Below are 25,186 nucleotides of genomic sequence, written 5' to 3'. Positions count from 1 at the left end.
TTGTTAAAAATAGCCTCCTTAGGGCTCCCCTGGTGGCACAGTGGTTGAGAGTCCGCCTGCCGATGCAGGGGACACGGGTTCGTGCCCCGGTCCGGGAGGATCCCACATGCCGCGGAGCGGCTGGGCCCGTGAGCTATGGCTGCTGAGCCTGCGCGTCTGGAGCCTGTGCTCCACAGTGGGAGAGGCCACAACAGTGAGAGGCCCGCGTACAGCAAAAAAAAGAAAAAAAAATTCACAATGGCATGTTAAAGTGCTTGTAACATTACTTACAAAAGGGGTAGAAAACATATTATAGAGTAATTTTATACAATTATACTACTTAAATATTTAAAACCTACTAATAAAAACTAGCCATGAGGGGACAACATCAAAAGAAATGCTTCAAAAACATTCACTCTTTGTTTTTTTCTTCTATTTTGAGACATTTTCCAAATTGTATCTAATGTGCATACCTGTTTCTATAATGGAGGAAAAATGTCACTTTATTAAGGGTGGCACGGAGGGGGAGGGGCAGAGAACAAACCTGAGGGTGTTGGGGGTAGGATAGGGTTGCATAAAGCTAAAGTATGCCTAAGTTTCCACTTAAGGGATCAAGTGTGTTGATAAAGATGGTATGCAATATATCGTGCCAAGTGTTATTCTCAAGTGAAGTTGGAACTTGTCCTTTAAGCTCATTCTGAGCTTGGTATTGAGAAATACCAATAAGAAAGAGATGCTTTGCTATTGTTTCAACACTACTCAGCAAGTACTGTTGCTGTCCCTGAATAACCACCCTCACACGACAGGTCCCCACCACGTGTGTCATGTTCTTGGGTAAGGATGCACAGAAGTCAAACTCAGTCATCATCAGGCCCCAGGAAGAGGCGGTGCTACCCTGCTTGCGAAATCACACTGCAGGAGACCTTTGTCAGATACTGGCTAAATATATCAGCCAGTGGCTGGGGACCAACTTTCCCTTCCATTTGCAGCAAATAAAAACAAAGTATCACTGAGGGCTCTTTGTAAGTCACAGAAACCTAATGAGGCTAAGTTAAACCAAACTTGATTGGAAATTGAGTCCTTTATAGAAGGAAAAACTAATCATGTCTCCTTAAAGGATAAGGACCATGGTGGCACTGAGTCCTCCATCAGAGCCACGTGGGCAATCCCTTTTTGGTAAGGCCATCTGACTCACCTTCTACCATCTCTAATCTTGTCATTCCACTTATGATTAAAATTCCTGTGGAAAAACAGAAAAAATACTATCTTAGACCATGTGCTGATCCCCTTGGCCAGAAAAAAGCCCCATCAGGATCTCAAGTATAGATGGATGTCATTCCCTAAAGGTAGGATGACTACAGGTTGGGGTTTGCCCTAGACAATCCCAGTGTGTATCTGTTTTTTAGGAATAACTATAAGTCGCATCACTTTCACTCACAAACGTGTCCAAGTTTGGATAATAAATTGCATGATCACTCTATACAAAGGAAAAACAGGGCATTGTTACCAAAGTGGGGAGAAGTGTTGCTGAGTGGATGAAAATAGCCACCATTACAAAGAGACTCTTAGAAGAGGTCAACACAAAGTGTTTTGCACCCAATCTCTCAGGTTAAAGGTAAGAATCAGAGTCAAAAGCTTTTATCAGTCTTTTGCTTTTGACTCCAACATGAAAATAACATTCCTGTACTCACCCCCTATGTTTTGAATTATTATGACTTTGACCCAATAATTCCATTCCCTTGTCTTCCTATGTCCTTGCTGCTAAACCCCTAACTGTTAAAATGTTCCCTTTTACGGCTGCTTTTTTAGCTTAATTTGTGCTCTTCTGCTTTCCGAAACAGAATGTTAACATCCATTCACCCAGCTGAAGGGTCAGGGTGATACCAGATTGGATATTCCCCAAAGCATGTGTAGGATAGTTGCTGTACCCCTGTTGCTGACTAATAATGAGTCAAATGGTGCCTTTCATTCTGATTTCCTCCGAGAGGCTGTTCTACAAGCCTGGGGTCAACTTAAAGGGAGACGGTTTTTGTTTAATATTTTCTCTTTTCATTAGTGCACTTAAATTACTTTCTTGAAAACTCTGCTTGTTACCTAAATGTACTAGCACTTTTGTTACCTAATTAGCTTTCTTATCAGAATTCCAACCAAACATAACAAGAAATGTAATAATGATAAGATATCCTGCCCCCTCAAAACAGATTTCCTTTTGCGCTTTATCTCTTGGTACTGTTCTGGCTTGTTTAATTAAAGTATCAGAAATTATTAGACTCAAATTATTTCTTGATCTAGTGCTCAAATTCTCCTGAAAAACTGCTTCTTCTGCCTCCGTATTTAAACTTTATCAGTGTGAGGCAGATGAGTTTCCACACGTATGCAACTGGATTCATGTAATTCAATATAATTTTGGAGGAAGAGCCTAATTTAGCCTCTAAGTAATTAGACGAACAAATCAGATTTGGCTATACTGAGTTACCATGGTTTAAATACTCACGTCTCTTCTTTTGTGCTCTTGGATCATCAAAATGAACAACACTAATGTGCAAAAAAGCCGTATGAAAATTAGCATGGAGTTGTGAAATTCAAGGCAAAGATCTTATTTAATTTTTTTCATTAGAGGAGTGGGGGAAAAAAATCACCAAGTTCAAACCACTAGCATAAGTAGTCTTCAAGGAGGGTAGTCATGTCTGTTACAGGCTTTAAAAACACCAATGAGAAAGTACGCTTAAATCACAGCATTGAGAAGGAGAAAACCATAAGACATATTGGTTACTTGTCTTCATCATACTCTGTGAAAAAAATTCAAGTTGGAATCTGTTTGATTCTGGTGGAGCTGTGTGAGAGGTTCACTTTCTTTGAAGTCGTCTGCCATATGATCCCCTTTTGCACCGTCAAGCTTGGCTATCACAATTACCAGGCCACCATTTTGAACTTGTGTTTTATTGGAACATCGATCCTTACCCCAGTGTTTGCAGGATGGCTTGCTGATGTATGTCTAGGAAGAAACAAACTGGTACAGGTTTGCTTATTTCTGCATTTTCTAGGTGAGTGTCCACTTCTGACTGGATTGTTTTACAACTTATTTTAGTGGATTTTTATTAGAACGTTTGATTTATGCTATACCCACTTTTTTTTAGCATAAGATATAATAAATGAGCTAAGAATATTGTTTCAATTTAGTTTATTCTCTGTATTATTTGAGGGATACTACTAAGTGTGTGTGTGTGTGTGTGTGTGTGTGTGTGTTAGAGGATGCTTTGGTACTTTTATCATTGCACTGATTATACTTTATAATAATTATCTCTTTAAATGTCTGCCTTCTGTACTCTTCAGAATGCCCTCCTTTCCCCCCTTCCTACCACAAGCCAAAAGTTGTGACAAATTCTATGTGAAATATGAAGTTCATTTGCTTCACAACTAAAGTGAAGTGTGCTAAAAAGTTATTTTGAAGTTCATGTAGAATAATTGAGAAATGCTTTCATCAAAAGGTGGTCTTTTAATTAGTCATATAATAATTAAGATTGCACTTGAAGACATGATTTCCATATTATGAAGTACGGCTACATGCTAAAAAATGAATGAATTTAATGCTACACTGTGCTTCTTTACATAACAAAAAAGAAATAGATCTACAAAAGTTTGGGAGTGATGTGATTGCAAGCAATGTTGGGGAAATATCAAATTTGTTTGATATGGAATAGAGATCAAGTTGATGAACAGTCTAGAAATTTAGGCTGGAAAGTTCAGGTTGCTCTTCTAGACAAGAAGGAGTTACTGAAGATATTATGAACACATTTGTGAAATGCTTCAATAAACAGGACTGACAATCACAGTGAGAGGTTAGAGAGAGAACAGAAAATCTCAGGATGTTGATCTAGGTGATGGAGAAGTGTCAATCAAGGAAAGAATGTAAAACCATAAAAACTCATCAACTATGTAAGGTCACAAATATGATGGAAGGACAGAAATTAAATCCAAGTTCTGAGCTGAGGAACTTAGGTAGGCAGTGCATCAAAACTGACCAGTGCAGCAGAAATGCAGTTTTGGGGGACAGGGGAGGTGAATGAGGAAGTGATGGGTATCAGGTACTCAACCTACACACAATTCCAATCAGATGGTAAAGTACCATTCACTGAATCGATCAGAGCGTGATTCAAACTTGTAAGCTTCTTCGTTGTTTCAGTTCCATGAAATAAAAACTAAGTCACTGCATGGCAAATATTTGTTCACCATTCCATAAGTGTTTCTCATTGACTACTCTGTGCTAGATGTTGTTCCAGGATCTGGAGCCCAACAGAGAAGAAAGCAGTCTCTTTTCTTATGAAGTTGGCTTTCTGATGTGGGGAGAGAGAAAATCAAGTAATAGAGAAAACCAAGTAATAAATAGATATTATGCTGGGTGGTAATGCGTGATGATGAAAAAAAAAGCTGGGGAAGGGGACAGGATGGACTAGAGAGTGACAGGTGGCTCTTCAGTGTCAGGGAATGTTTTCTGATGAAGAGACATTTAAGCATGATTTACTCTTCTTCACTTGGTAACAGGCCATGTCAGTAGCATTAGGTAACTTCTTGTTTAACATGGTGATTCCCATCAGTCTAAATTCCTGTGTAAGTCATCAGACTAGGACTGAAGTGTCAACTTAGAATTTGGCAAACAAAAGGCAAGTCAATTCCACAACCATTCAGTTTCCTACTTAAAGTTGTTTCCTAGTGTCCCCCACTCATGGCTGTCATAAAATTCCAACCAGTCACTAAGTATCAGAGGTTCTATCAAAAATGTGTCTTCTGTCTGTATTGCTACCTTAGCTCAAAAATGCAGCCTTCATCTTCTTGACCATTACAATTGCCTGCTTACCAGCTGTCAGTCATCAGTGTGACCCCAATGCTGTTCTACCAAAAAACACTGAGTTCCTAAAAGAATAAATCTATACATTGGCCCTATTACCTAAAATGTAAAAGCCAATTTAGTTTATAAGAACATTTAGAACCTGTCCCAAATTTACCTCTCCAGACTTCTGTCTCAGTACATGAACTCAATCAGGCAGAACTTCTCCTCGCAGGCTTCCCTACTTTTCTAATGTTACATCTGCTCTTTTCTCTGCCTGAAATTGTCATTTTCCTTTATCTTTCCATTCCATGACCGAGACATGAAAATTCCTGGCCTTTCCTTCAAGATTCATGTAGTGTTCATTGCTAGCTCCTCCGTGCTCAGCCACACTCTGATCATACACAAGTGATTGCATTTGCCCCATTATAATTGTCCACCTGCATGTGTGCCTTCTCTGATGGATGCATTAGCTCCTGATGGGAGGAACCAGCAGACCCCCACCACCTAGCAAGGGATATGACACATCATGGTGCTTTATACAGAGTTACCAAGTACAGGTGTGTGGACTGTGCACTGCACAATAGCACACATCAACAAGGAATCTTTTTATCTTATATGTCAATGACTTGTATTTTTATTACATCAATTTTACAGCAGATAGAAATAAAGTTTTGACTTAGAGAGAAGTTAGCTGCACATCTGGCTCACCTTAACAGGAAACATTTCAAACTCAGTAGAGGGCCCACCCTCATGGTAAATCAATCTGTTACCAAACAACTATTAAGGGCATGCATTCTTCACATTGCAAATGCCACTGTATGGGAGATGGAAACATTAGACCCAATCTTTGCCTTTAATACCCTTATAGTCTAATTGAGAAAACTAACCACATAAAATGACTATATAAACATTTATACCAAAAAGTGTGAATGCCAAGTTAATAAAATGGAGTTGAAAACGAACATGGAGAAGCCATTTTTCCCCAATCAAATTGACCCCCCCCAAAAAATGGATGATTTGATCATGTGATAACAGGAATTTCAAGAAGAGGGAGATCACAACTGGGTTACTCCATAACATTGGGTAAGTCACTTGGCCTCAACAAACCTGTTTCTTTTTCTTTTTCTTTTTTTTTGAAAAATCAGAATTAAAAAAAAAAAAATCTATCCTCTGACATCACAAAGTTTTTCCAAGGTCAAACAATGTAGTATGCAAAAATGTTTTGCAAACTATAAATAGCTTAGCAAAAGTATGGAATTGAGTGGTAATTATTAGACAAGGAAAGTCTTCAAGTTTGGTCCCTGCAAGACGGAAGTGAGAAGGTGGCTCAACCTTCTTTTTGTTGGTTTGTTTTTGGTTTTGATTGAAGTCTGGTCGATTTACAATGTCGTGTTAGTTTCAGGTGTACAGTAAAGTGATTTCAACCTTCCTTTGTCACTCTCTCCTCCCTCCTTCCCACTTGTACTGCATTACTCACCTCAGAGCCGTCCCCAGCCTTCTCACCTATGTGTGTGGCAAAGGAGGCTCCATGCCACTGCAGGAGAAATGAGAGAAATAAAAGGAATTTAGAAGGAAAAAGCAAAGTAGAAAAGGAAAAGAGAGGCTATGTTCTCTCCTAACTACAATAATGTTCTTCTTAAAACGTTTTCTTTAACAGGCTTCCGAGATGTCTGAGATCATTGCGGTTTCTCTCACTCTGTTGATTAAGAACAAATAACCCTTGTGAACGGTGTTTTTTCTCTGGGGGTGGGACTACAAATATCTTTAATGTCTCACACCAGGTATTTCTGAATTGTTTTAACTTTGTTAAAATGGACACGATTTGCTTGTATGTTCTCTGAGAGATAGTTCAAGTCTGAGGGGAAAAAAACTAGGACTTTGGATTCATTAAAAACATATATTGAGGGAAATATTTACATTTAGGAAAATTGTATTACCTCCAGAATTGCCATGCTTAATATTTTAATAAGACAATTGCATAACGAGGCTACATTCAGAGGAAAAACCTTATTTCTGATGTGGTTTGGTGAGTCAGTGGTCTATACATATTTATTCCTTTTTTTTTTCCTCTATCTATAGGCTCTGCTTTGTTATCTGTGGCTGCTTTTCCCTTGGAGGGTTTCTACATAGGCACTCACCATATGATTAACAACATACCAAAAAAGGAACAGACCAGGCTGTTTCACGTAGCACTGGTGGCCATCTGCCTCAGCACAGGAGAAATAAGGGCCATCATCTGTCCACTGGGTGCTTACAGCCTTCAGGAGTATGGATCCCAGAAAGAAATGTCCTTTTTTAACTGGTTAATAGCACTGGCTAGGAGAGAAAACAGGCATTCTCAGGAATAGACTTTCCTCCCCCTTTGGGCATTTCTCATTGTTTGCTCTCTGGTCCCATTTTGATGATCGTTGTTCAGCCTTTGTCATTGATTGGGCTGGGTGACAATGGAACAATACCTCTGACAATGATTCAGCCAGTAGTCTGGGAACCTATGAGTCAGTTATAGACCAACACAGTTTACCAGCACCTCCTTGAAACACACTGATGACTTTATCCTCCAAGTAAACAAGTGTGAGATGGCATGTCATATTGAATAGAATGTGGCTTTGGAGCCAAACAGGCCTTTGTGGAAACCTCGATTCTACTTCACACAGTTGCCTGACCTTGGTCAAGTCATTTCTTCTTTATGAGTTTAACCATTTCTGAAGGGTTATAATAATACCTCTTTCTGGGTTTTATTAGAGGTAATAATATGTGTATTACTGGCAGAGAATGTGGCACATAGTGGTAATCAATAAGCAGTAGATATTATTAGTTACATCTACATTGTAATAGATGAACACGGCCGAGATTATAAATTCAGGGAGAAGATGAAAAGGATGGAAGAGGTATTTTACAATTCGTTAAAACATCAACCAGCATCTCTATTTAACATCCACTTCACCCCCAGCACCTGAAAGAATTTGTATTCCATGGAAATCAAACTACATTTCTATACATCTTTGTCTCTCTTAGTGAGTTCTTATATGGTTTTATGTGTTTTCAAGGAACCAATTTTTATTATCAAATGCAAATTCAAGGAAAAATTGAGATTTTGATCTTAAGATAGAGTATTTCAGCCTTTAGTAGAGAATTCTGTTTTTCTTATTGGCATTCACGAGTTGATGTCAAATATATTGGAGATATATTGTCTTTTGCTTCCTCTTCTCTGTGAAATGGGTTAGCATCATTTTTCTAAAATATTCTGCCATTCCATCCATGTTAGCAATGGATAAAAGCAATGCACAGACAGCATCAGACAAAATGTTTAAAGAAAATTCATATTAAAAGCATTAAAGGAAAACAATTTAGAATAAATATTATCTAGGTACATATAGCTATCTAAGACAGTTCCTTTTTCTTTCCGTCTTTCTTTCTTTTCTTCTTTCTTTTTTTCCTTCTTTCTTTCCTTCTTCCCCCATCCCCCGATTATATTAATATTACAAAGCACTCAGGCCTATTTTGGATTAAGTCCAAACGTCAGAGAATAATGCAGTTTTACCAAAGGTGGAAGGGACTTTTTACTTCCTTACAGCAAATTCTGCCTCCTTGACCTGCCCAAAGGAGAAAGAAAAATCCTTCTTTTTTATTCTATTCGGAGGTTTTAATCCTTAATTAGCAACATCATTTTGATTAAATAAGGCTCTGGAGGATTAAGACTAAGGAGCAATCAGTTGCTCTGAAAGATAGCTCTGGAGGATTTATTGTACTGTGGTCTTAGTCATTCAGAGTTGCGTTTAATCAAAGTGACATTTCTCAGTGTTGATTACAAAGGAGACATTATATGAATGAAATATTTCCTTGGGGAAACGGAGGGAACACCCAATGGGTTCGTGCTTTAGGACATTGGAAAGGCGGGGATGAGGAATGGGGTGAAAATGAATTTCTGTAGCCAGGCCAAATTTAGGATGAACACATTTCAATTTGGTTACTTATTATTTCCTGATTTCATTAAAATCTCTGATAAAGGGATCATGCAATATTTTTTTAAAGTTAAGCACCGAGAAATGTGCATAAAGAACCAGGATGTTATTCTTTAATGTGATAAGAGACTGTAGAAATAATAAACTCCTTAAAGGCTGAATATGGTGGGGGTTTTTTCTCAGTTCAAATACTAGACTTTGATGAACAGCTGCTTGTTGCACTTTATAGAAATGACTGTTCATTCTATTCTTGTACATACCGCAGGGGTTGGTGACAAGATGGACAGAGCCCCTGCTGGGCAGCCAGATAGCTGGCAGAATCCTGGCTCTGTCACTTAGGAGTCTTATGGTTTTCGGCAAGTTCCTTCACCTCTCAAAGCACAGAATGGGGATATCTTGGAGGGCTGTTGTGGAGTTTTTACACAAAGTATCCTAGCACATTATAGGCATTCAAATCAGGGTAACTACGACTGCTATTATTAAATGACAAATAAGTCATCAGCTAAAATCATTGTCCGACTTCTGGGAAAGAGGAAGGCCATCTTTAAAATGAGCAGCCCATTGATTTATAATCTATTTCTCCAAGTCAAAAATGCCTCTAGAAATTACAAGCTTGGTTACTATAATGAATTTCAGCAGTGTCTTTAAAAAAGCAACACAGCTAACTTTTGACAACTAATCTTTCCCTACAGAAAGAGTTATTACTTTTCAAATTTTTGAATTCATGTTTTTAGTAATATACTCTAATTCAAGTCTCTACTAAATACATTTTTCTGGTTTAATGACAGCAGTGGTATGCTTATTAAATCACTTATAAACTGAAAAAAAAATTAAAAATCAACACAGCACTTGAACCTATAACCACTTGAAGGCTGCATCCAGTTCTGTTTTCAGCACAGATGTCAGATGTTCATAGTTACGGGACCCTTAATGAGATGTGTCATTGCATCTCTACCACCTAAAGCTTCCCAATGATCATGTGAAATAGTATAGACTGGAAGTCTAAAGCATTGAAAGCACCACTTCCGAGTAGAGCTGCCAAATGTAGGTGAGAAAACCCCTCCCAGCCAACATCACCATCTGGTACTGGATCTTCCTCAACTATGTACCTAACTGAAGGAATAAAGCTAAACTCCCTGAAATCAAGAGGCATAATAATCTGCCAAAATCTCCTTGTGCATCGTCCAGATTGGAACCTGGCTCTTTCAGCATTTTCCAAAATCTGACATGTACAATAAGAGTTACCATACTGGCGATCATCTAGGTAAATAAACCTGTGCAGAATCTTTTCTGGAAACAAAATGAATGGTGAATAATTAAGTCTTTTCATGACCATAATTTTAAATCCTACCACAATTAACCTTAAATCTTGCTTCCTCGTGTCTCTACTTATTTCACCTGATAATTTGCATCCCATCTGCATATCATAGTCTGTCACTAACCAGTTACCAGAGTGAATTATACATGATATAAAGGCTCAAAGAGTAGATTGGTATAAATTTCCTGAAAAAGTCTAGAGACTGACATATTCCATCCCAGAAATTTTGAATATCTGGTACTCAGTTTGACTCTACATAATATCTGTCTCATACTAAAGTGTTCTGATTTTAAAATACTTGCTCAAATTTAATATCTTTTATCTTGGGAAAACACTAGAAGTAAAAAAAAAAATTATTATCCCACAGACTTTTTTCCAAAGCTATTTTAATATTTACTTGAGTGTTGTTTGAGAGCAGTGATTCTCAATCCTAGATTTCCAAGAAAGCCACCTGAGGACCCTTAAAAAATACTGATGTCTGGGCCCTACCACCAGAAGTTCTGATTATGTTGATTTGAGGTGGGCACCAGAGACTAGGATTTTTTTTAAGCTGCCTAAGTAGTCAGGTTTGAGAACCACTGCTCTCAAGCAGCACTGCATGATTTTAAGAATCACTTGAGAGCTTTGTTAAAAAAAATGTTTACAATGCCCTACCCCCAACCTCCTAGATCAGAATTTCCTGGGAGCATAGCTGGGGAACAAACGTGCACTTTTAGCAAGTGCTTCAGAATTCTGAAAACAGTTCCAGAGACATAAGGAAAGTGGATTCCAAATGTGGTCTAGAAATATTCTTGAAAAGATACGGAGCTAAACATTGAAGGAAGCACCTATTTCGTACCAGGATGCTTCAGAAATTTTTGATGATTCCTCACAATTTTTTTTACCACACTTCGAAATCTACCTGTTTGAGAAATTCTACCTAATCCTTGAGAAGAGAAACAAAATATGAATTTACATAATTCTGCAATAGTAAAATCATAATTTCAGCTAACAAAATCAAAACAGTTCATGGAATAGTCTTATTAATACTTATTAATACAGGCATATCTCGTTTTATTGCTTTGCTTTATTGTGCTTCACAGTGACAAAATTTTTTAATTATAAATTTATAAATTTTTATAAATTTTAAATTTTGTAAAATTTACAGAAAGTTTGTGGCAACTCCGTGTCCAGCAAGTCTATCAGTGTCATTTTTCCAAAAGCATTTGCTCACTTCGTGTCTCTGTGAAGCATTTGGTAATTCTCTCACTATGCAAACTTCATTATTATTATATTTATCATGGTGATCTGTGATCAGTGATCTTTGATGTTACTACCACCATGCGCTGAAGGCTCAGATGATGGTTAGCATTTTTTGCGATAAAGTATTTTTACTTTAATTAAGACATGCACATTATCTTTTTAGACATAATGCTATTGCACATTTAGTACATTACAATAGAGTGTAAACATAACTTTTATATATACTGGGAAATCAAAAACTTTGTGCAACCTGTTATATCTCGGTGGTCTAGAACTGGACCCATAGTATCTCTGAGGTATGCTTGCACTCAGAACATCCTCTAAGTTGCATACTGAGGAATAGCTTGTAAGTAGCTTTCTAAAAAATCACTAGACCTTCCAAAATTCTATTTTCATGGGCTCTAGCCAAGTTTAACAAATGTTACACACTCACCCCAATTACAACAAGCACCTCCTTCATTATCTTGGCCAGAATTGTAAACTTTCAGAAAATACACTCAGAATACCTCTCCAACATATAACCATGTAAACTAAAAAGTATTGAGGAAAGAAAAAAAAAAAGAAGTTTCTTACATTTCTTACTGATCCTGCAGCCTGCTGCTTTTTTTAAAGCCCTGCTTGGTAGCTTTTAAGCTTGGTAGGTGCATCAGCAGGGACTTATTTTTATCAATAAACACGCAGTGGTTCAAAGATCTTAAACTCAGGAAATGAGAAAATGATACACATTGTTAAAAAGAACAAAATTCAACGGCAGAAATCTGAAGACCTAATGGCCTTATTAGGTGATTCATGAATTGGACAGCATCCCATCCAGCGACTACAAGGGTGCTCTGAGGGGTTGTACAAAATGGAAGGTTTTTATAGGAAGAAGGGTAGGGCAAGGGAGCTATTCACAAAAGAAAAGGAAGCATTAATTTTAGTCCAGGGTATCTTCCTTTTGGGGAGGTGGGGTGGGGAGGGAATGGCAAGGGTTTTACCATGTAGATTGCCTCTTCTTCTGGGGGATGGAGAGGGTCCACATGACAGATGACCTCAGTGATGCTGACCAGAAAATTCCAGACTGGTTGATTAAGATTACATTTCTGGAGAAGCTCGAAACTGCAATTAAGTCCTGTATCTAAGCCTAGGTTTGGTATCATGGGCTTTAGCACAAGTGACACGATTTGGGGCCTGTGGTTTTCTCTTCAACAACATAAACAACTGTTAAAATTGGGATTTGGCAGAAGACAGGGGAACAAAGACAGAAAGGGAATGAGAGCAAGTTAAAAGAGTGAGAAAGGCAGGGAGGGCAGGAGAAAGAGAGTGAAGCATTCCCCCCCGCAATTTCTTAATTAAAAGTAAACCTTTTATTTTAATCGTGCTGTCGATTCACCAAAATCAATTATCTTCCTTTGTTAAGCCGTCTTTTCTTTAATAGCATTGTTGAAAAATATTTATAGATAAAAAGTAGGAAAAAATGATATAAATGAACTGATTTACAAAACGGAAACAGACTCACAGATTTTGAAAACAAACTTATGGTTGCCAAAGGGGAAAGGTGGAAGGAGGGATAAATTAGGAGCTTGGGATTAACATAACACACTACTATATATAAAATCATCAACAAGGGCCTACTGTATAGCACAGGGAACTCTACTCAATACTCTGTAATAACCTATATGGGAAAAGACTCTCAAAAAGAATGAGTATATGCACATGTATAACTGAATCACTATGCTGTACACCTGAAACTGATGCAATGATTATACTCCAATAAAATTTTTTTTTAAAAGTAGGAAATGCAAAATTTCCTTCTGGTCCTTCTTTCTCCAAATTCATGTCAGCTAGAATATTTTTTTTTTTTTTTTTTTTTTTTTTTGGCTGTACGCGGGCCTCTCACTGCTGTGGCCTCTCCCGTTGCGGAGCACAGGCTCCGGACACACAGGCTCCGCGGCCATGGCTCGCGGGCCCAGCCGCTCCGCGGCATGTGGGATCTTCCGGGATAGGGGCACGAACCCGTGTCCCCTGCATCGGCAGGCGGACTCTCAACCACTGCGCCACCAGGGAAGCCCTAGAATATTTTTTGAAGTACTTCAGTGGGCCCGTGGTTATGCTAAAAGAAGCAATGATTGACAACAGCCATCCACCATGAAATCAGCGCCCCAGTGTTTCACTGACTCTTCTAAACAGTTCAATTTTAGCCCATTGAAGAACCACAAATCCCCTGGTGAATTATCTCAATATTGTTCAATGCAGAATAAAATATTCTGTTTGAACTCTTAAAATTGCCCACTAAGGCTATGAAGACCCAGAAGTTTTTCTCCCCTCTTCAATACCTTCTGAAGTAGGTTGGAAAGCCCATTTCAAACTATTTCTCTTAAAATCACTTAAAATAAGTCTGAAGCATGTCAAAATTGGTCAGTCTAAGAAGTGGCAGAATATTTGAGTGACTTTAAAAACTATTACTAAATAAATTAGGGTGAATGTTTAAAATAAATAATCTCAAAAGGTTTTCTGAATTTTGCAGCAATAGGGGTTTTTCCCCCTTATTTGTATTCAACACCATAGAATCATGAAGACCAAAAACAAACAAAAAAAATTACCACTTATATATACCCCCAATTATTTGCAGTTCCCAGTCTGTATTTAAAAGTAGACTAAAGAAACATATTTTTACTGCTGCTTTCAATTTTCCTTAATCACTCATATTTGTTTTGCTTTAGTGCTTTGCTCTCTGACTTTCTGTGTGAGAGGTGCTTTATATATTCAATTTGCTGGTGAGCTATGAGATGAAAGGAGTCTTAATGGTGAGTTTGAAGACTGTGGATTTTTATTTCTTTTATTTTTTTACAGTTGATACATATACAGTTTCACCCTTAGTTATCTATGCTTGTCCTGTCCATGGATCAACAAAGATTATATAAAATATGATTGTACTAGGTAATTCTTTCAGGAAATTACACAATCAAATAGGTTGGGTGGCATTTGTTAAAACACATTTAGTACTTTATGTGAAATCTCTCCCTATACAGAGATATTCAGCACTATAATTCTTTGGTTTATAACTATATTTCACAAGATGTAAGTCTTGGAAGAATTGCAATTTTCCTTGACCCTCTTTAGGCAATTCCGTTTACATCCCCCTGTGGTGTACTGAAGAGTCACACAGTGTCCTCTTGGATTTTTTCTCAGCAATACTCAGCATTTGAAAAAAGAGTTTCTTAAAGATGGAAAGGACTGTAACATTGCTCTGCAGTTCCAGCCTCTCTTGGTTGTTACAGCCACAGTTCAAGTGTGCAGCTTGCAACTGCACGAAAGGATGACCTGAGGCTGAGCCTAGGGACTCTACCCCATTGTCCTAGAAAATTCTAACTTTGTACCCCCCCTTCACTGTGATAAATAAATTGCTATCAGTGGATTACAGTCAATCAGCTTGCTCAGCATAGCCATGTTTGACATTTGATTACTTTTCTAGGTCAGTTATGGAGAGTGGATGTTCATGATTTTGAAAGGGGTGATCACTTATTGGGTGCATACATATTCAAAACTTATATTGTACATTTTAAGCACATGCAGTTTATTGTATCTCACTTATATCTCAATAAAATTGTTTTAAAAAACAAGAGAAAAAGCAACAGTAATAAAGATAGTATGGTTTTGGCATAAGGATAGATTAGTAGAAAAGAATGAAATTCAGAAAAAAGAACCACGTTTATAAGGTCAATTGATTTTCAACAAAGGTGCCAAAAAATTCAATGGGGAAAGGATCATCTTTTCAATAAATTGTGCTAGAATAACTGGATATCAAATAGAAAAAGTTACTCATGACACCTGACTAAAATATTAATTCAAAGCTGATCATTGACCTAAATAGAGATCTAAAGGCATAAAACTGCTTTTAAAAAAAGGGAAAACTAGGGCTTCCCTGGTGGCACAGTGATAGAGAGTCCGCCTGCCAATGCAGGGGACACGGGTTCGTTCCCCGGTCTGGGAAGATCCCGCATGCCGTGGAGCGGCTGAGCCTGTGAGCCATGGCCGCTGAGCCTGTGTGTCTGGAGCCTGTGCTCCACAACAGGAGAGGACACAACAGTGAGAGGCCCACGTACCGCAAAAAAAAAAAAAAAAAAAAAAAAAAAAAATTTGCTTCTTGTGCTGTTATCCATGCACAACACTTTGTTTATTTGTTTTGTCTTTTGTGTGGTTTTTGTTTGTAATCAAATTTATCAGTCTTCTCCCCTATTGCTTCTAGATTTTGATTCATGGTGGAAAAGTTTTCCTCATTCCCACATTATAAAGGAATTCATTCATATTTTCTTTTGGTATATATATTTATTTTTACATCTGTGACCCATTTGGAAATTATATTAGAATACGTTTTATGAGTGAACTCAATTTTATCTTTTTCCCATATGACTGTCACATTATCCAACCTCACTTATTAAAAAGTTTGTATTTTCCCCACTAATTTCAGATGCCACCTTCCTTGTATACTGCCACTTGCATTTCTAGAGTTTCTATTCTGTTCCTTTGGTTAGTCAGTCTACCTGTATTCATATTCATCTATCTTGTTTAACTCTGACCTTAATTTCTAAATAACACATTTTACTTTTAGTAGTACTTTGACTGCTACCACTGTTTCTACCACTTACCTATACAACTACCAGTAAAAGCAATGCAATAAGTTATATTTTTAAAAATTCACTGTTGTTACTTCATTTCTCCACATACCAGCGAGGTAGGCAAGAAGGGCCCCATATTTCCTTTTACAGACTAGACTCCATATCCTATGCCCCTGCTCCTGTACCATCCTGAGCTATCTTTACCAGTTCACCTACCATGTTGTGTTGAAATGATCTATTTCTGAATATAGTTAGAAATTCCTGTGTTGTGTACATACTTGGAATATGGTAAATGCTCAGTGTTTGTTATTGTTAAACTGAATACAGAACTTGCCCAAGATGTCACAGGCAGTGGCTGAAGTGGAACCAGAACCCAGGCCTACCTTTTCTCAGGCTAGAGCTCGTTTTATTACAACACATACTGAAGCAGTGAAACAGGGAAAACATCATCCCCAGAAGCCTCTGCCTTGTTTCTCAGAGCTCTGTGTTCTGTGGATCACAGCTAGGCAGTACACAGCCTACTGGTAGTCTGCGGAATGGCTTCATTATGCAAAAAGGGTCTGAGAGATCCTCTCTGTCAGCCCCAAAAAGGCAAAAAAGAGGAAAATGTAAAGGAAGTATAAACTTTTATCAAAAGACCACTTTGACGTATTCTAAAGTTTGTAATTATCAAATAATTCTGGATTTTTGTGACTAATTATGTATACATAATTTTCATATTCAAATTTTCTAAATAACTATTTGGCATCCAACCATTTGCTTCCTAATCTCCTAGTTGAAAATATATTCATCTGAATAAAGAATTACAATTCTTCGAGTAATACAAATCTATCTGATCACCTCTGTTTACTGCAAGCCTACTCTAGTCCACATGTTACATATTTTAACATGTGATAAGGTAACCTTCCTTTGGACATTTACAAGAAAGAAACTGTATTAGCTGCAAGTAAAATTATAATATAAAATGTTCACCAGTGGTTTACTTTACACAATACTATATCAAATGAATATTTTGGAGTTGTTTTGCTTTGTTTTGTTTTCTATTTCCAAGTTATACGATCACCCAATTATGATGAAGTAAAACTCTTGTCTTGCCTCTAGAAAAGTATATAATCCTTCTTTTGGCTTCTTCCTCTCTGATGACTAAATTGGAAATTCCTCAAATCTGTAATTCAAAGCCATAGGTGACCTTAAAGAAATGATTTTTTATATGCTACCTTTTATTTTAAGGTAACTTTTCAAATGTGGACCATGCATTCCATTATGTTTAGCTGTCAAGCATGGCCTTCATTTGCATTTCTTCCCACTGCTATAATTTTGAGAACTGGCAGGTGACCAAAGAAGAAAAAAATGTGCATCTACCATCTACAGTGCAATGTAGGCTTTTTTTATTATAATTAGGTAGTATAGATATTCATGATTAGATCAAGGTCAGAGGAGCAGAACATCAGAGCTAAGAAATAAAGGTACAAAGAATAGAAAAATTGCTTTCTAAAGTTTTTTTTTTAATAGTAATGGCTACAATCTTTAAGTTTTTCAGCAAAGCATTTAAAATAGCTCATCTGTTTTATTTTAAAATGTGCACGCCTGGTGTGTTTGCCACGCATGTTTAAACAGGAGCTTGAAGTTTCAGTTGTATTTTCACTTCAGGTTCTTTTTCACCTTCCTGTTTCTGCTCCTGGTGCAGAAAACCAATTTGGGATTTATAATGACAATGGATTTTTCTTTTTAAGGCTGAGTCTACAAGACACACAAAATTATTTGTACAGAAGGCATGAGTTTTCTATTAAGTCTAATAGATTAATCCAGGAAAGTGGTGTGATGTTTAGATGTAGATGTTTTCACGGGGACATCCCTTCTAACACTAGGGATGACTACCTTTGGATGGGACAATGGGCTCTCCCTTTGGGTAGACAGATTACTATATAGCTCCTTTTCTTGATCGCTCTCACTTACTGGCTCCCTCTCTGTCCAGCTGATCAATTTAGGTTTATTACTTCCTCTTCTCTCTGACTTAAAACCCATGTAGTTCATTGTCCGCTCTTGAGTACCTTTTCTCCTCTCACAGTCTCCTAATGGGGAGCCCTCCGATTTATTCTAGGGACCCCACTCTTCTCACCCTCTTTCCTTAAGTAACCTCTAGTCCCACAGCTTTTAATGCCAACTATACACCAAACGCTTAGTTTCATTTGACCTCTCTCCTCACCTCGAAACTCATATATCCGACTTCCTATTCAACATCTTGATTTTGTTATCTAGCGGTCATCTCAAATTTAACCCGACCAAAACTCAACTCTTGATTCACCCAACTGCAAACGGATTCCATTCTTATCTTCTCCATCTTCATGTAAGTCACCAAAACCCAGTGGTTTAAGGGGAAGGAAAGTAGCATCCTCAAATCTTCTCATTTCTTCAACCTCTCCCCACATTGGAAGATCCTATTGATTCTCTAACAACACATCCCATTCCGTTCACTTCTCTTCTTGCTGTTTTATGTCCAAGTCATCACGACTTCTTACCTGTATTCCAGCTTCCTCTCTTGTTCCTTAAAATCCATTATGCACACAACTACCAGAGTTCCAGAGTAACTTTTTAAAAATATACATCATATGTCCACTCTGCATCAAATTTCTTAATGGTTTCCTATAACATGGAGAATAAACTCCAAGGTCCTTACTTTGGGCCTGTAAAGTCTGACCTTGACCAAATCTTAGACCTCATCTTCTTCCAACATTCTACCTGAGCTATACTGCCTCATTGGCCTTTCCTGTTCCTGAGTTTCTCCCTGCTCATTTCTACTTCATGACATGCCTGATATATGCTTCCTCCAGGTCTTTTTGCCTATTTCCAGTCTATTCAATCCTCAGTTCAAATTTCAACTCTTTAGGTGTCCTCTACACCCTACCCACAATCAGTCTATCTTATCACCTCATTTTATTTTCATCATTGAACTCACCTAATATTTCCCTGCTTGTTTAGTGTCTCTTCAGGGATCTCTAGATCTTGTTCACTACTATATTGTTAAGGCCTAGAAAAGTCCCCGACACATAGTAGGTATGAAATAAATATGTTAACTGAGTGAATGATTGCATTCACATTTGTTTGGCATCAATTATGCACATTTGGAGGGCTAAAATTTTAGACCTCATTCATACCTAATCATTTCTTGTTCTTAACCATTTTGTTTTTGTTGCTTCATACCACCATATCAGATACAATTTTACCTGTTTAAATAAATTAATTTTTCAAAGTGTGTATTCAAGGCAGTGCTACTCAAAACTTGGTCCATGGGGTAGTGCTGATCATAAACTGTTCGTTACTGGTGTGCAACATAGAAAATAAAGACACTGAGAGAAAACATGTAGAAATATTATGGAAAGTTACATCATATGTCTGTTGAATCTAATAATCAAAAGATCAGGTTTTATATTTTGTATCTTTGTTTTTATTTTATTTTTTAGGTATTCCGTTTTATCATATTTCACAGATGTATTGACCATGATAGTTGAGAAATTTTTTTTTAAACTTATCTTTTAACACAGCTAGTTTCAGAAGCGCTAATCCGAACTACCTTTTTTAGAAATAATATGATAGTGGTATTTAACTACTTAATAAGACTGGAGGTATCAATTTATCATGCATAAAAGCAGATCCAAATTTATCTTGTGACGAATAGTGATTTGTTTATACAGAAAAGAACTAGTGAGTTTAAAACATATTACATTCAATAAAGTCCTGAATTTAAAACATAGGAAGGAAATTGGGGAGAATACCTCTTGAAATAACCCTTCATCCTGCAAATAGTTATTGTTTAATAATAAAGTCTATTTGAAAGCACCGAATAAGTTGGATCAATGCCAATAATGACCCTCCTGTCTACATGGTATTGTTTTGCAAGAGTTGAGCAGAGAACAGGTTGATGAGCAACAGAGATAAGATGAGAAGGAAATGTCAGGAAGTTAAGCCTCCTAGCCCAGACCTGTTCAAATTCAGTCTCTAGACTGTTCATCAAGACATTCTCAGTTTTCATCTTACCAAAATCTTAAGTAAACTAATTGAAATAGCTGGGAATAGTCTCCTAATAGAGAAGTTCTTTCTCCAGTAGTAAAGAGATGTCCTAATTACTTCCTTATTAAGAGACACAGACCCTGGTCACTCACAGGTGCTTCAGTTCCCTTGGCCTTCTCAGTTCTGGTCTGGCCACAGTGACTAAGAGGCAGTAGTGACTGTAGATATGAGCCTATCTCCTGCCAGCAATTATCCCGACATATTTCCACTTGACCTCAACACACTTCACAGAGGCCTCTGCTGTAATCACTCTTGGTCACTACCAATTTGGGCTGGATTGGATTCAGTGACTTAGAGGTGAAAGGCTCCATATTCAATTACCAGGCTCCCAGCTTCCTCAATTAATCAAAGACTGACATAATAGTTCTATTACAACTCTTAAAGAAAAGACCAGATCAAATCACTATCATCACTCTATAACCATAAAAAGAAATATTAATAAATATCCTTTATTTAAATATAAAAACCAATACTCTGTGGCTTTAAATGAACTTGGTTAGAAGGCATTTCACCTAGCATTTTACTATAGGAAACTTGAACACAATTAAAATGATGATCAAACTATTATCTGAGTTTCTACAGCAGCTTTCTTTGGAGAAACTCAAACATTTTAATATTTATTTTATCGTTTATCCTGCAACATGGTTTGGTGTCTTGGTAATTTGTGAAAGGGTTTATCTGGTCAAAAGGAGTGCTATGAAAAGTTGTATCATGATGGCACAGCCGAACTGCTAACCAAACCGGGATCTATTATCTGTCATTGTATCAGGAAGTCCTAATGGAGTCAAAGAAAAGGCGAAATCTGAAAGATCATAAAAGAAGCAACAATGAGATTGCGAATCACTAGCAGTAAGTGATTGCAAACATCTAAAGCAATAAAATACTTCTGATGCTAAAGCAATAGCCATATAAACCCAGAGGAAACTACTGGAAAAGTCAAAAGCCAACTAATCTAATCTGAACTTTTAGTGACACTATCAACATACATAAAGTCATTTGAAGAGTTCAAAGTTTAACATTATGTCTGAAATTCAAGGATAAAGTCAAAGCAGAGAAAATATTTCCTTTCATCTTCATGTCAAAATAAGAGACCGCCTTCTACCTAACAAGGAAAGTGAGGATTATTTATATGGCAATTTATATTAAAAAAATAGTACCAGTTCTTTGTGTTAAGGCTGTAAATGAAACTTCAGGTTGTCTTATTCATTAATGTGTTCAAGTTAGAGGCTTCTGAGAGATTCTGAAATGTTTTACTTTGGTGCTTTATTTTGTTACCTTTCTTCCCTTTTTAATATGCTTCCACTGATCTTAGCTTTTTCATTTTTTATGTCATCTGTCAGGCACCACCTTGGGCTGGTCACCAGGATGCCAGAACCCTTGTCAGAGGCTTACTCCTTTGAATTCAACCCCTTGGGTGCTAAAATCTTCTCAATCACTTTACTGCCTTTCATCCTTACAATTGTCATCTTTCTGATTGACATTTTGGAAACTTGAAGAACAGTTCCTTTACTAATATGTAATATTTCCAGGCTTGCAGGTTGCTCCCTCCTGACAACATTTGGGGTGTTTGTTAATGCACTAAAAACATGTTGTCTGCAGTACTGCCACCTTGGCAGAGGTGTGACAAGCTGGTTAGACCATACCAAGGAAAAAAATGGTGGCCACTACAGTGAGCTCCATGTGGAAAACACAAAATTTTTCTTCACCCTTCTCCCTCTCTTCATTTTTCAGCTCCTCTACAGAATGTGCATTATGCAGGTGAGGAAAGGTAATTAATACTACCCTTAGCAACAACCAAATGATTGCATGTTAACATAACAAGTAAACATTTCTTTTCACCCCAACAAGCACTTCCCATATACTTCATTAGGCTGTTATCATATAAATACATTACAGGCTTTAATTTTAAGAGCTAAGTGGGGTCAGACAGAGGCATACCTGAGGAGGACCTGGGTGTAATGTTTCTCCTATAGAACTATGAATGTCTGTCAGTAGGTGCAGACAATACTTCAGAGAATTTGTCATAAGGCCTAAGAGTAATGCACAAAAATATGAGATCTATGGAGAGTTACCCAACTACTCCCTTCCAAAGGTTTTGCCTTCCTCCTTGACCAAGCCTTTAAAAACTGGTACTAACAAGTAGCTAAACTGGCTGATTTGAGTACCACCCCCCACTGTACACTTAAGTGTAAATACTAATCAGCAAATGATTCTTTCCCTACCAATTCTTAGTTCCCTTGGTGAATCAGTCCCTATGCTATGAGGGTCAGCAAATTATTACCTGCAGGCCAAATCAGCCCACTGCCTTTTTCATATGTCCTGCAAGGTAAGAAGGTTTTTACATTTTTCTATGGTTTAAAAAAATCAAAAGAAGAAAAATGTTTTGTAGCAAAAGACAATTATATGAAATTCAAAATTCAGTGTCTGTATCCACAGACATAGAAAACAAATTTATGATTACCAAAGGGGAAGGGGGGGTGGGGAGGATAAATTAGGAGTTTGGGATTAACATATACACACTACTATATATAAAATAGGTAACCAACAAGGACCTACTGTATAGCACAAGGGACTATACTCAATATTTTGTAATAGCTTTAAGGGAAAGAATCTGAAAAAGAATATATATATATATATATATATATATATATATATATATATATATATATATATATATATATATATATATATATATATATATATATATATATGAATATATGAATCACTTTGTGGCACACCTGAAACTAACACAACAATGTAAATCAACTATACTTCAATTAAAAAAAAGAAAGTAGCCCACACACAGCAACAAAGACCCAGTGCAGCCAAAAATAAATAAAATTAAATTCAAAAAAAAAAGGAAGAAAATACAATGTTAGAAAAGGATAAGTATAGAACTTCTGTTTGGTTAGAAGGATCCTGTCCTTCTAACCAAACAGAATAAAAACTTCTTCTTTAAAAGAAAAAAAAATCAGTATCCATAAATAAAATTTTACTGGAACACAACCACTCCTGTTTTTTTTGTCATAGTATGTCTGCTTATGCATGAAAACAGCAGAGCTGAGTAGTTGCAACAGAATCCACATGTGGAAATATTGTCTATCTGGCCTTTTACACAAAAGTTTGCTGACCCTTGTTCTAAACAATGCATGAAAGCTAGGCTGATTTAGCAAATTCAACCTCTCTCTTGACTCCACAATAGTAGATGGAACAAAAACACAAAATTACTACCTGTATATATGTCATTAATAGCATGAAAACACACTCCCTCTTGCAAGAGCACCAGAATCACAACTAACTGCTGAATAATCATCAACAGGAAGACACTGGGACTCACCAAAAAAGATACCCTGCATCCAAAGACAAAGGAGAGGTCTCAATGAGATGGTAGGAGGGGTGTAATCACAATAAAATCAAATCCCATAACTGCTGGGTGGGTGACTCACAAACTAGAGAACACTTATACCACAGAAGTCCACCTGCTGAAGTGAAGGTTCTGAGCCCCACATCAGGCTTCCCACCCTGGGGATCTGGCAACAGGAAAAATTCCCAGAGAATCAGACTTTGAAGGTTAGTGGGATTTGATTGCAGGACTTCCACAGGACTAGGGGAAACAGAGGTTCCACTCTTAGAGGGCACACACAAAATAGTGTGTGCATCAGGACCCAGGGGGGAAGGAGCAGTGGCCCCATATGAGACCGAACCAGACCTACATGCTAGTGTTGGAGGGTCTCCTGAAGAGGCGGGGTTGGCTGTGACTAACTGAGGGGACAGGGACACTGGCAGCAGAAGTTTTGGGAAGTACTCCTTGGCGTGACCCCTCCCACAGTCCACCATTAGCCCCACTAAAGAAACTGTAGGCCTGAGTGCTGTGTTGCCTCAGGCCAAACAACCAACAGGGAGGGAACTCAGCCCCACTCATCAGCAGACAAGTGGATTAAAGTTTTACTGAGCTCTGCCCAGCAGACCAACAGCCAGCTATACCCACCACCACTCCCTCCCATCAGGAAGCTTACACAAGCCTCTTAGATAGCCTCATCCACCAGAGGGCAGACAGCAGAAGCAAGGAAAACTACAATACTGAAACCTGTGGAACAAAAACCACATTTACAGAAAGATAGACAAAATGAAAAGGCAGAGGACTATGTACAAGATGAAGGAACATGATAAAACCCCAGAAAAACAACTAAATGAAGTGGAGACAGGAAAACTTTAAGAAAAATAATTCAGAATAATGATAGTGAAGATGATCCAGTACTTCAGAAAAAGAATGGAGGCAAAGATCGAGAAGATGCAAGAAATGTTTAACAAAGACCTAGAAGAACTAAAGAACAAACATCTAGAAGAATTAAAGAACAAACAAACAGAAATGAACAATATAATAACTGAATTGAAAAATGCACTATAAGGAATCAATAGCAGAATAACTGAGGCAGAAGAATGGATAAGTGACCTGGAAGACAGAATGGTAGAATTCACTGCTGCAGAACAGAATAAAGAAAAAAGAATGAAAAGAAATGAAGACAGTCTAAGAGACCTCTAAGACACCATTAAAAGTAACAACATTCGCATTATAGGGGTCCCAGAAGGAGAAGGGTGACAGAAAGGACCCAAGAAAATATTTGAAGAGATTATAGTCAAAAATTTCCATAACATGGGAAAGGAAATAGCCACCCAAGTCCAGGATGTGCAGAGAGTCCCAGGCAGGATAAACCCAAGGAGAAAAATGTCAAAACACATAGTAATCAAATTGACAAAAATTAAAGACGTAGAAAAATTATTAAAAGAAACAAGGGAGAAACGACAAATACAAGGGAACTCCCATAAGGTTAAGAGCTGATTTCTCAGCAGAAATGCTACAAGCCAGAAGACAGTGGCACAATATACTTAAAGTGATGAAAGGGAAGAACCTGCAACCAAGATTACTCTACCCCACAAGGATCTCATTCAGATCCCACTGAGAAATCAAAAGCTTTACAGACAAGCAAAAGCTAAGAAAATTCAGCACCACCAAACCACCTCTACAAAAAATGCTAAAGGAATGTCTCTAAATGGGAAACGCAAGAGAAGAAAAGGACCTACAAAAACAAACACAAAACAGTTAAGAAAATGGTAATAAGAACATACATATCAATAATTACCTTAAATGTGAATGGATTAAGTGCTCCAACCAAAAGACACAGCCTCCTTG

At 37.5% G+C, this 25,186-nt stretch overlaps 1 protein-coding gene across 1 annotated transcript in view; it reads left to right on the top strand.

Annotated features, from left to right (window-relative positions):
* Positions 1 to 2,492: 2,492 nt before the first annotated feature.
* The window catches only part of SLC15A5 (solute carrier family 15 member 5), a gene marked incomplete at its 3' end in the record, with an annotated part of 71,827 nt that continues 49,133 nt past the window's right edge, over positions 2,493 to 25,186 (top strand). The window contains 4 exon segments of the mRNA XM_081248800.1: positions 2,493 to 3,023; positions 6,887 to 7,149; positions 7,152 to 7,245; positions 21,497 to 21,753. Of these exon segments, the coding sequence (XP_081104926.1) occupies positions 2,663 to 3,023; positions 6,887 to 7,149; positions 7,152 to 7,245; positions 21,497 to 21,753 (975 nt within the window). The 5' untranslated portion in view covers positions 2,493 to 2,662.

This window comes from Mesoplodon bidens (genome assembly GCF_964165515.1).
Source record: "Mesoplodon bidens genome assembly, chromosome: 11".
Taxonomy (NCBI): Eukaryota; Metazoa; Chordata; class Mammalia; order Artiodactyla; family Ziphiidae; genus Mesoplodon; species Mesoplodon bidens.
This window is presented reverse-complemented; position numbering and strand designations above follow the sequence as displayed.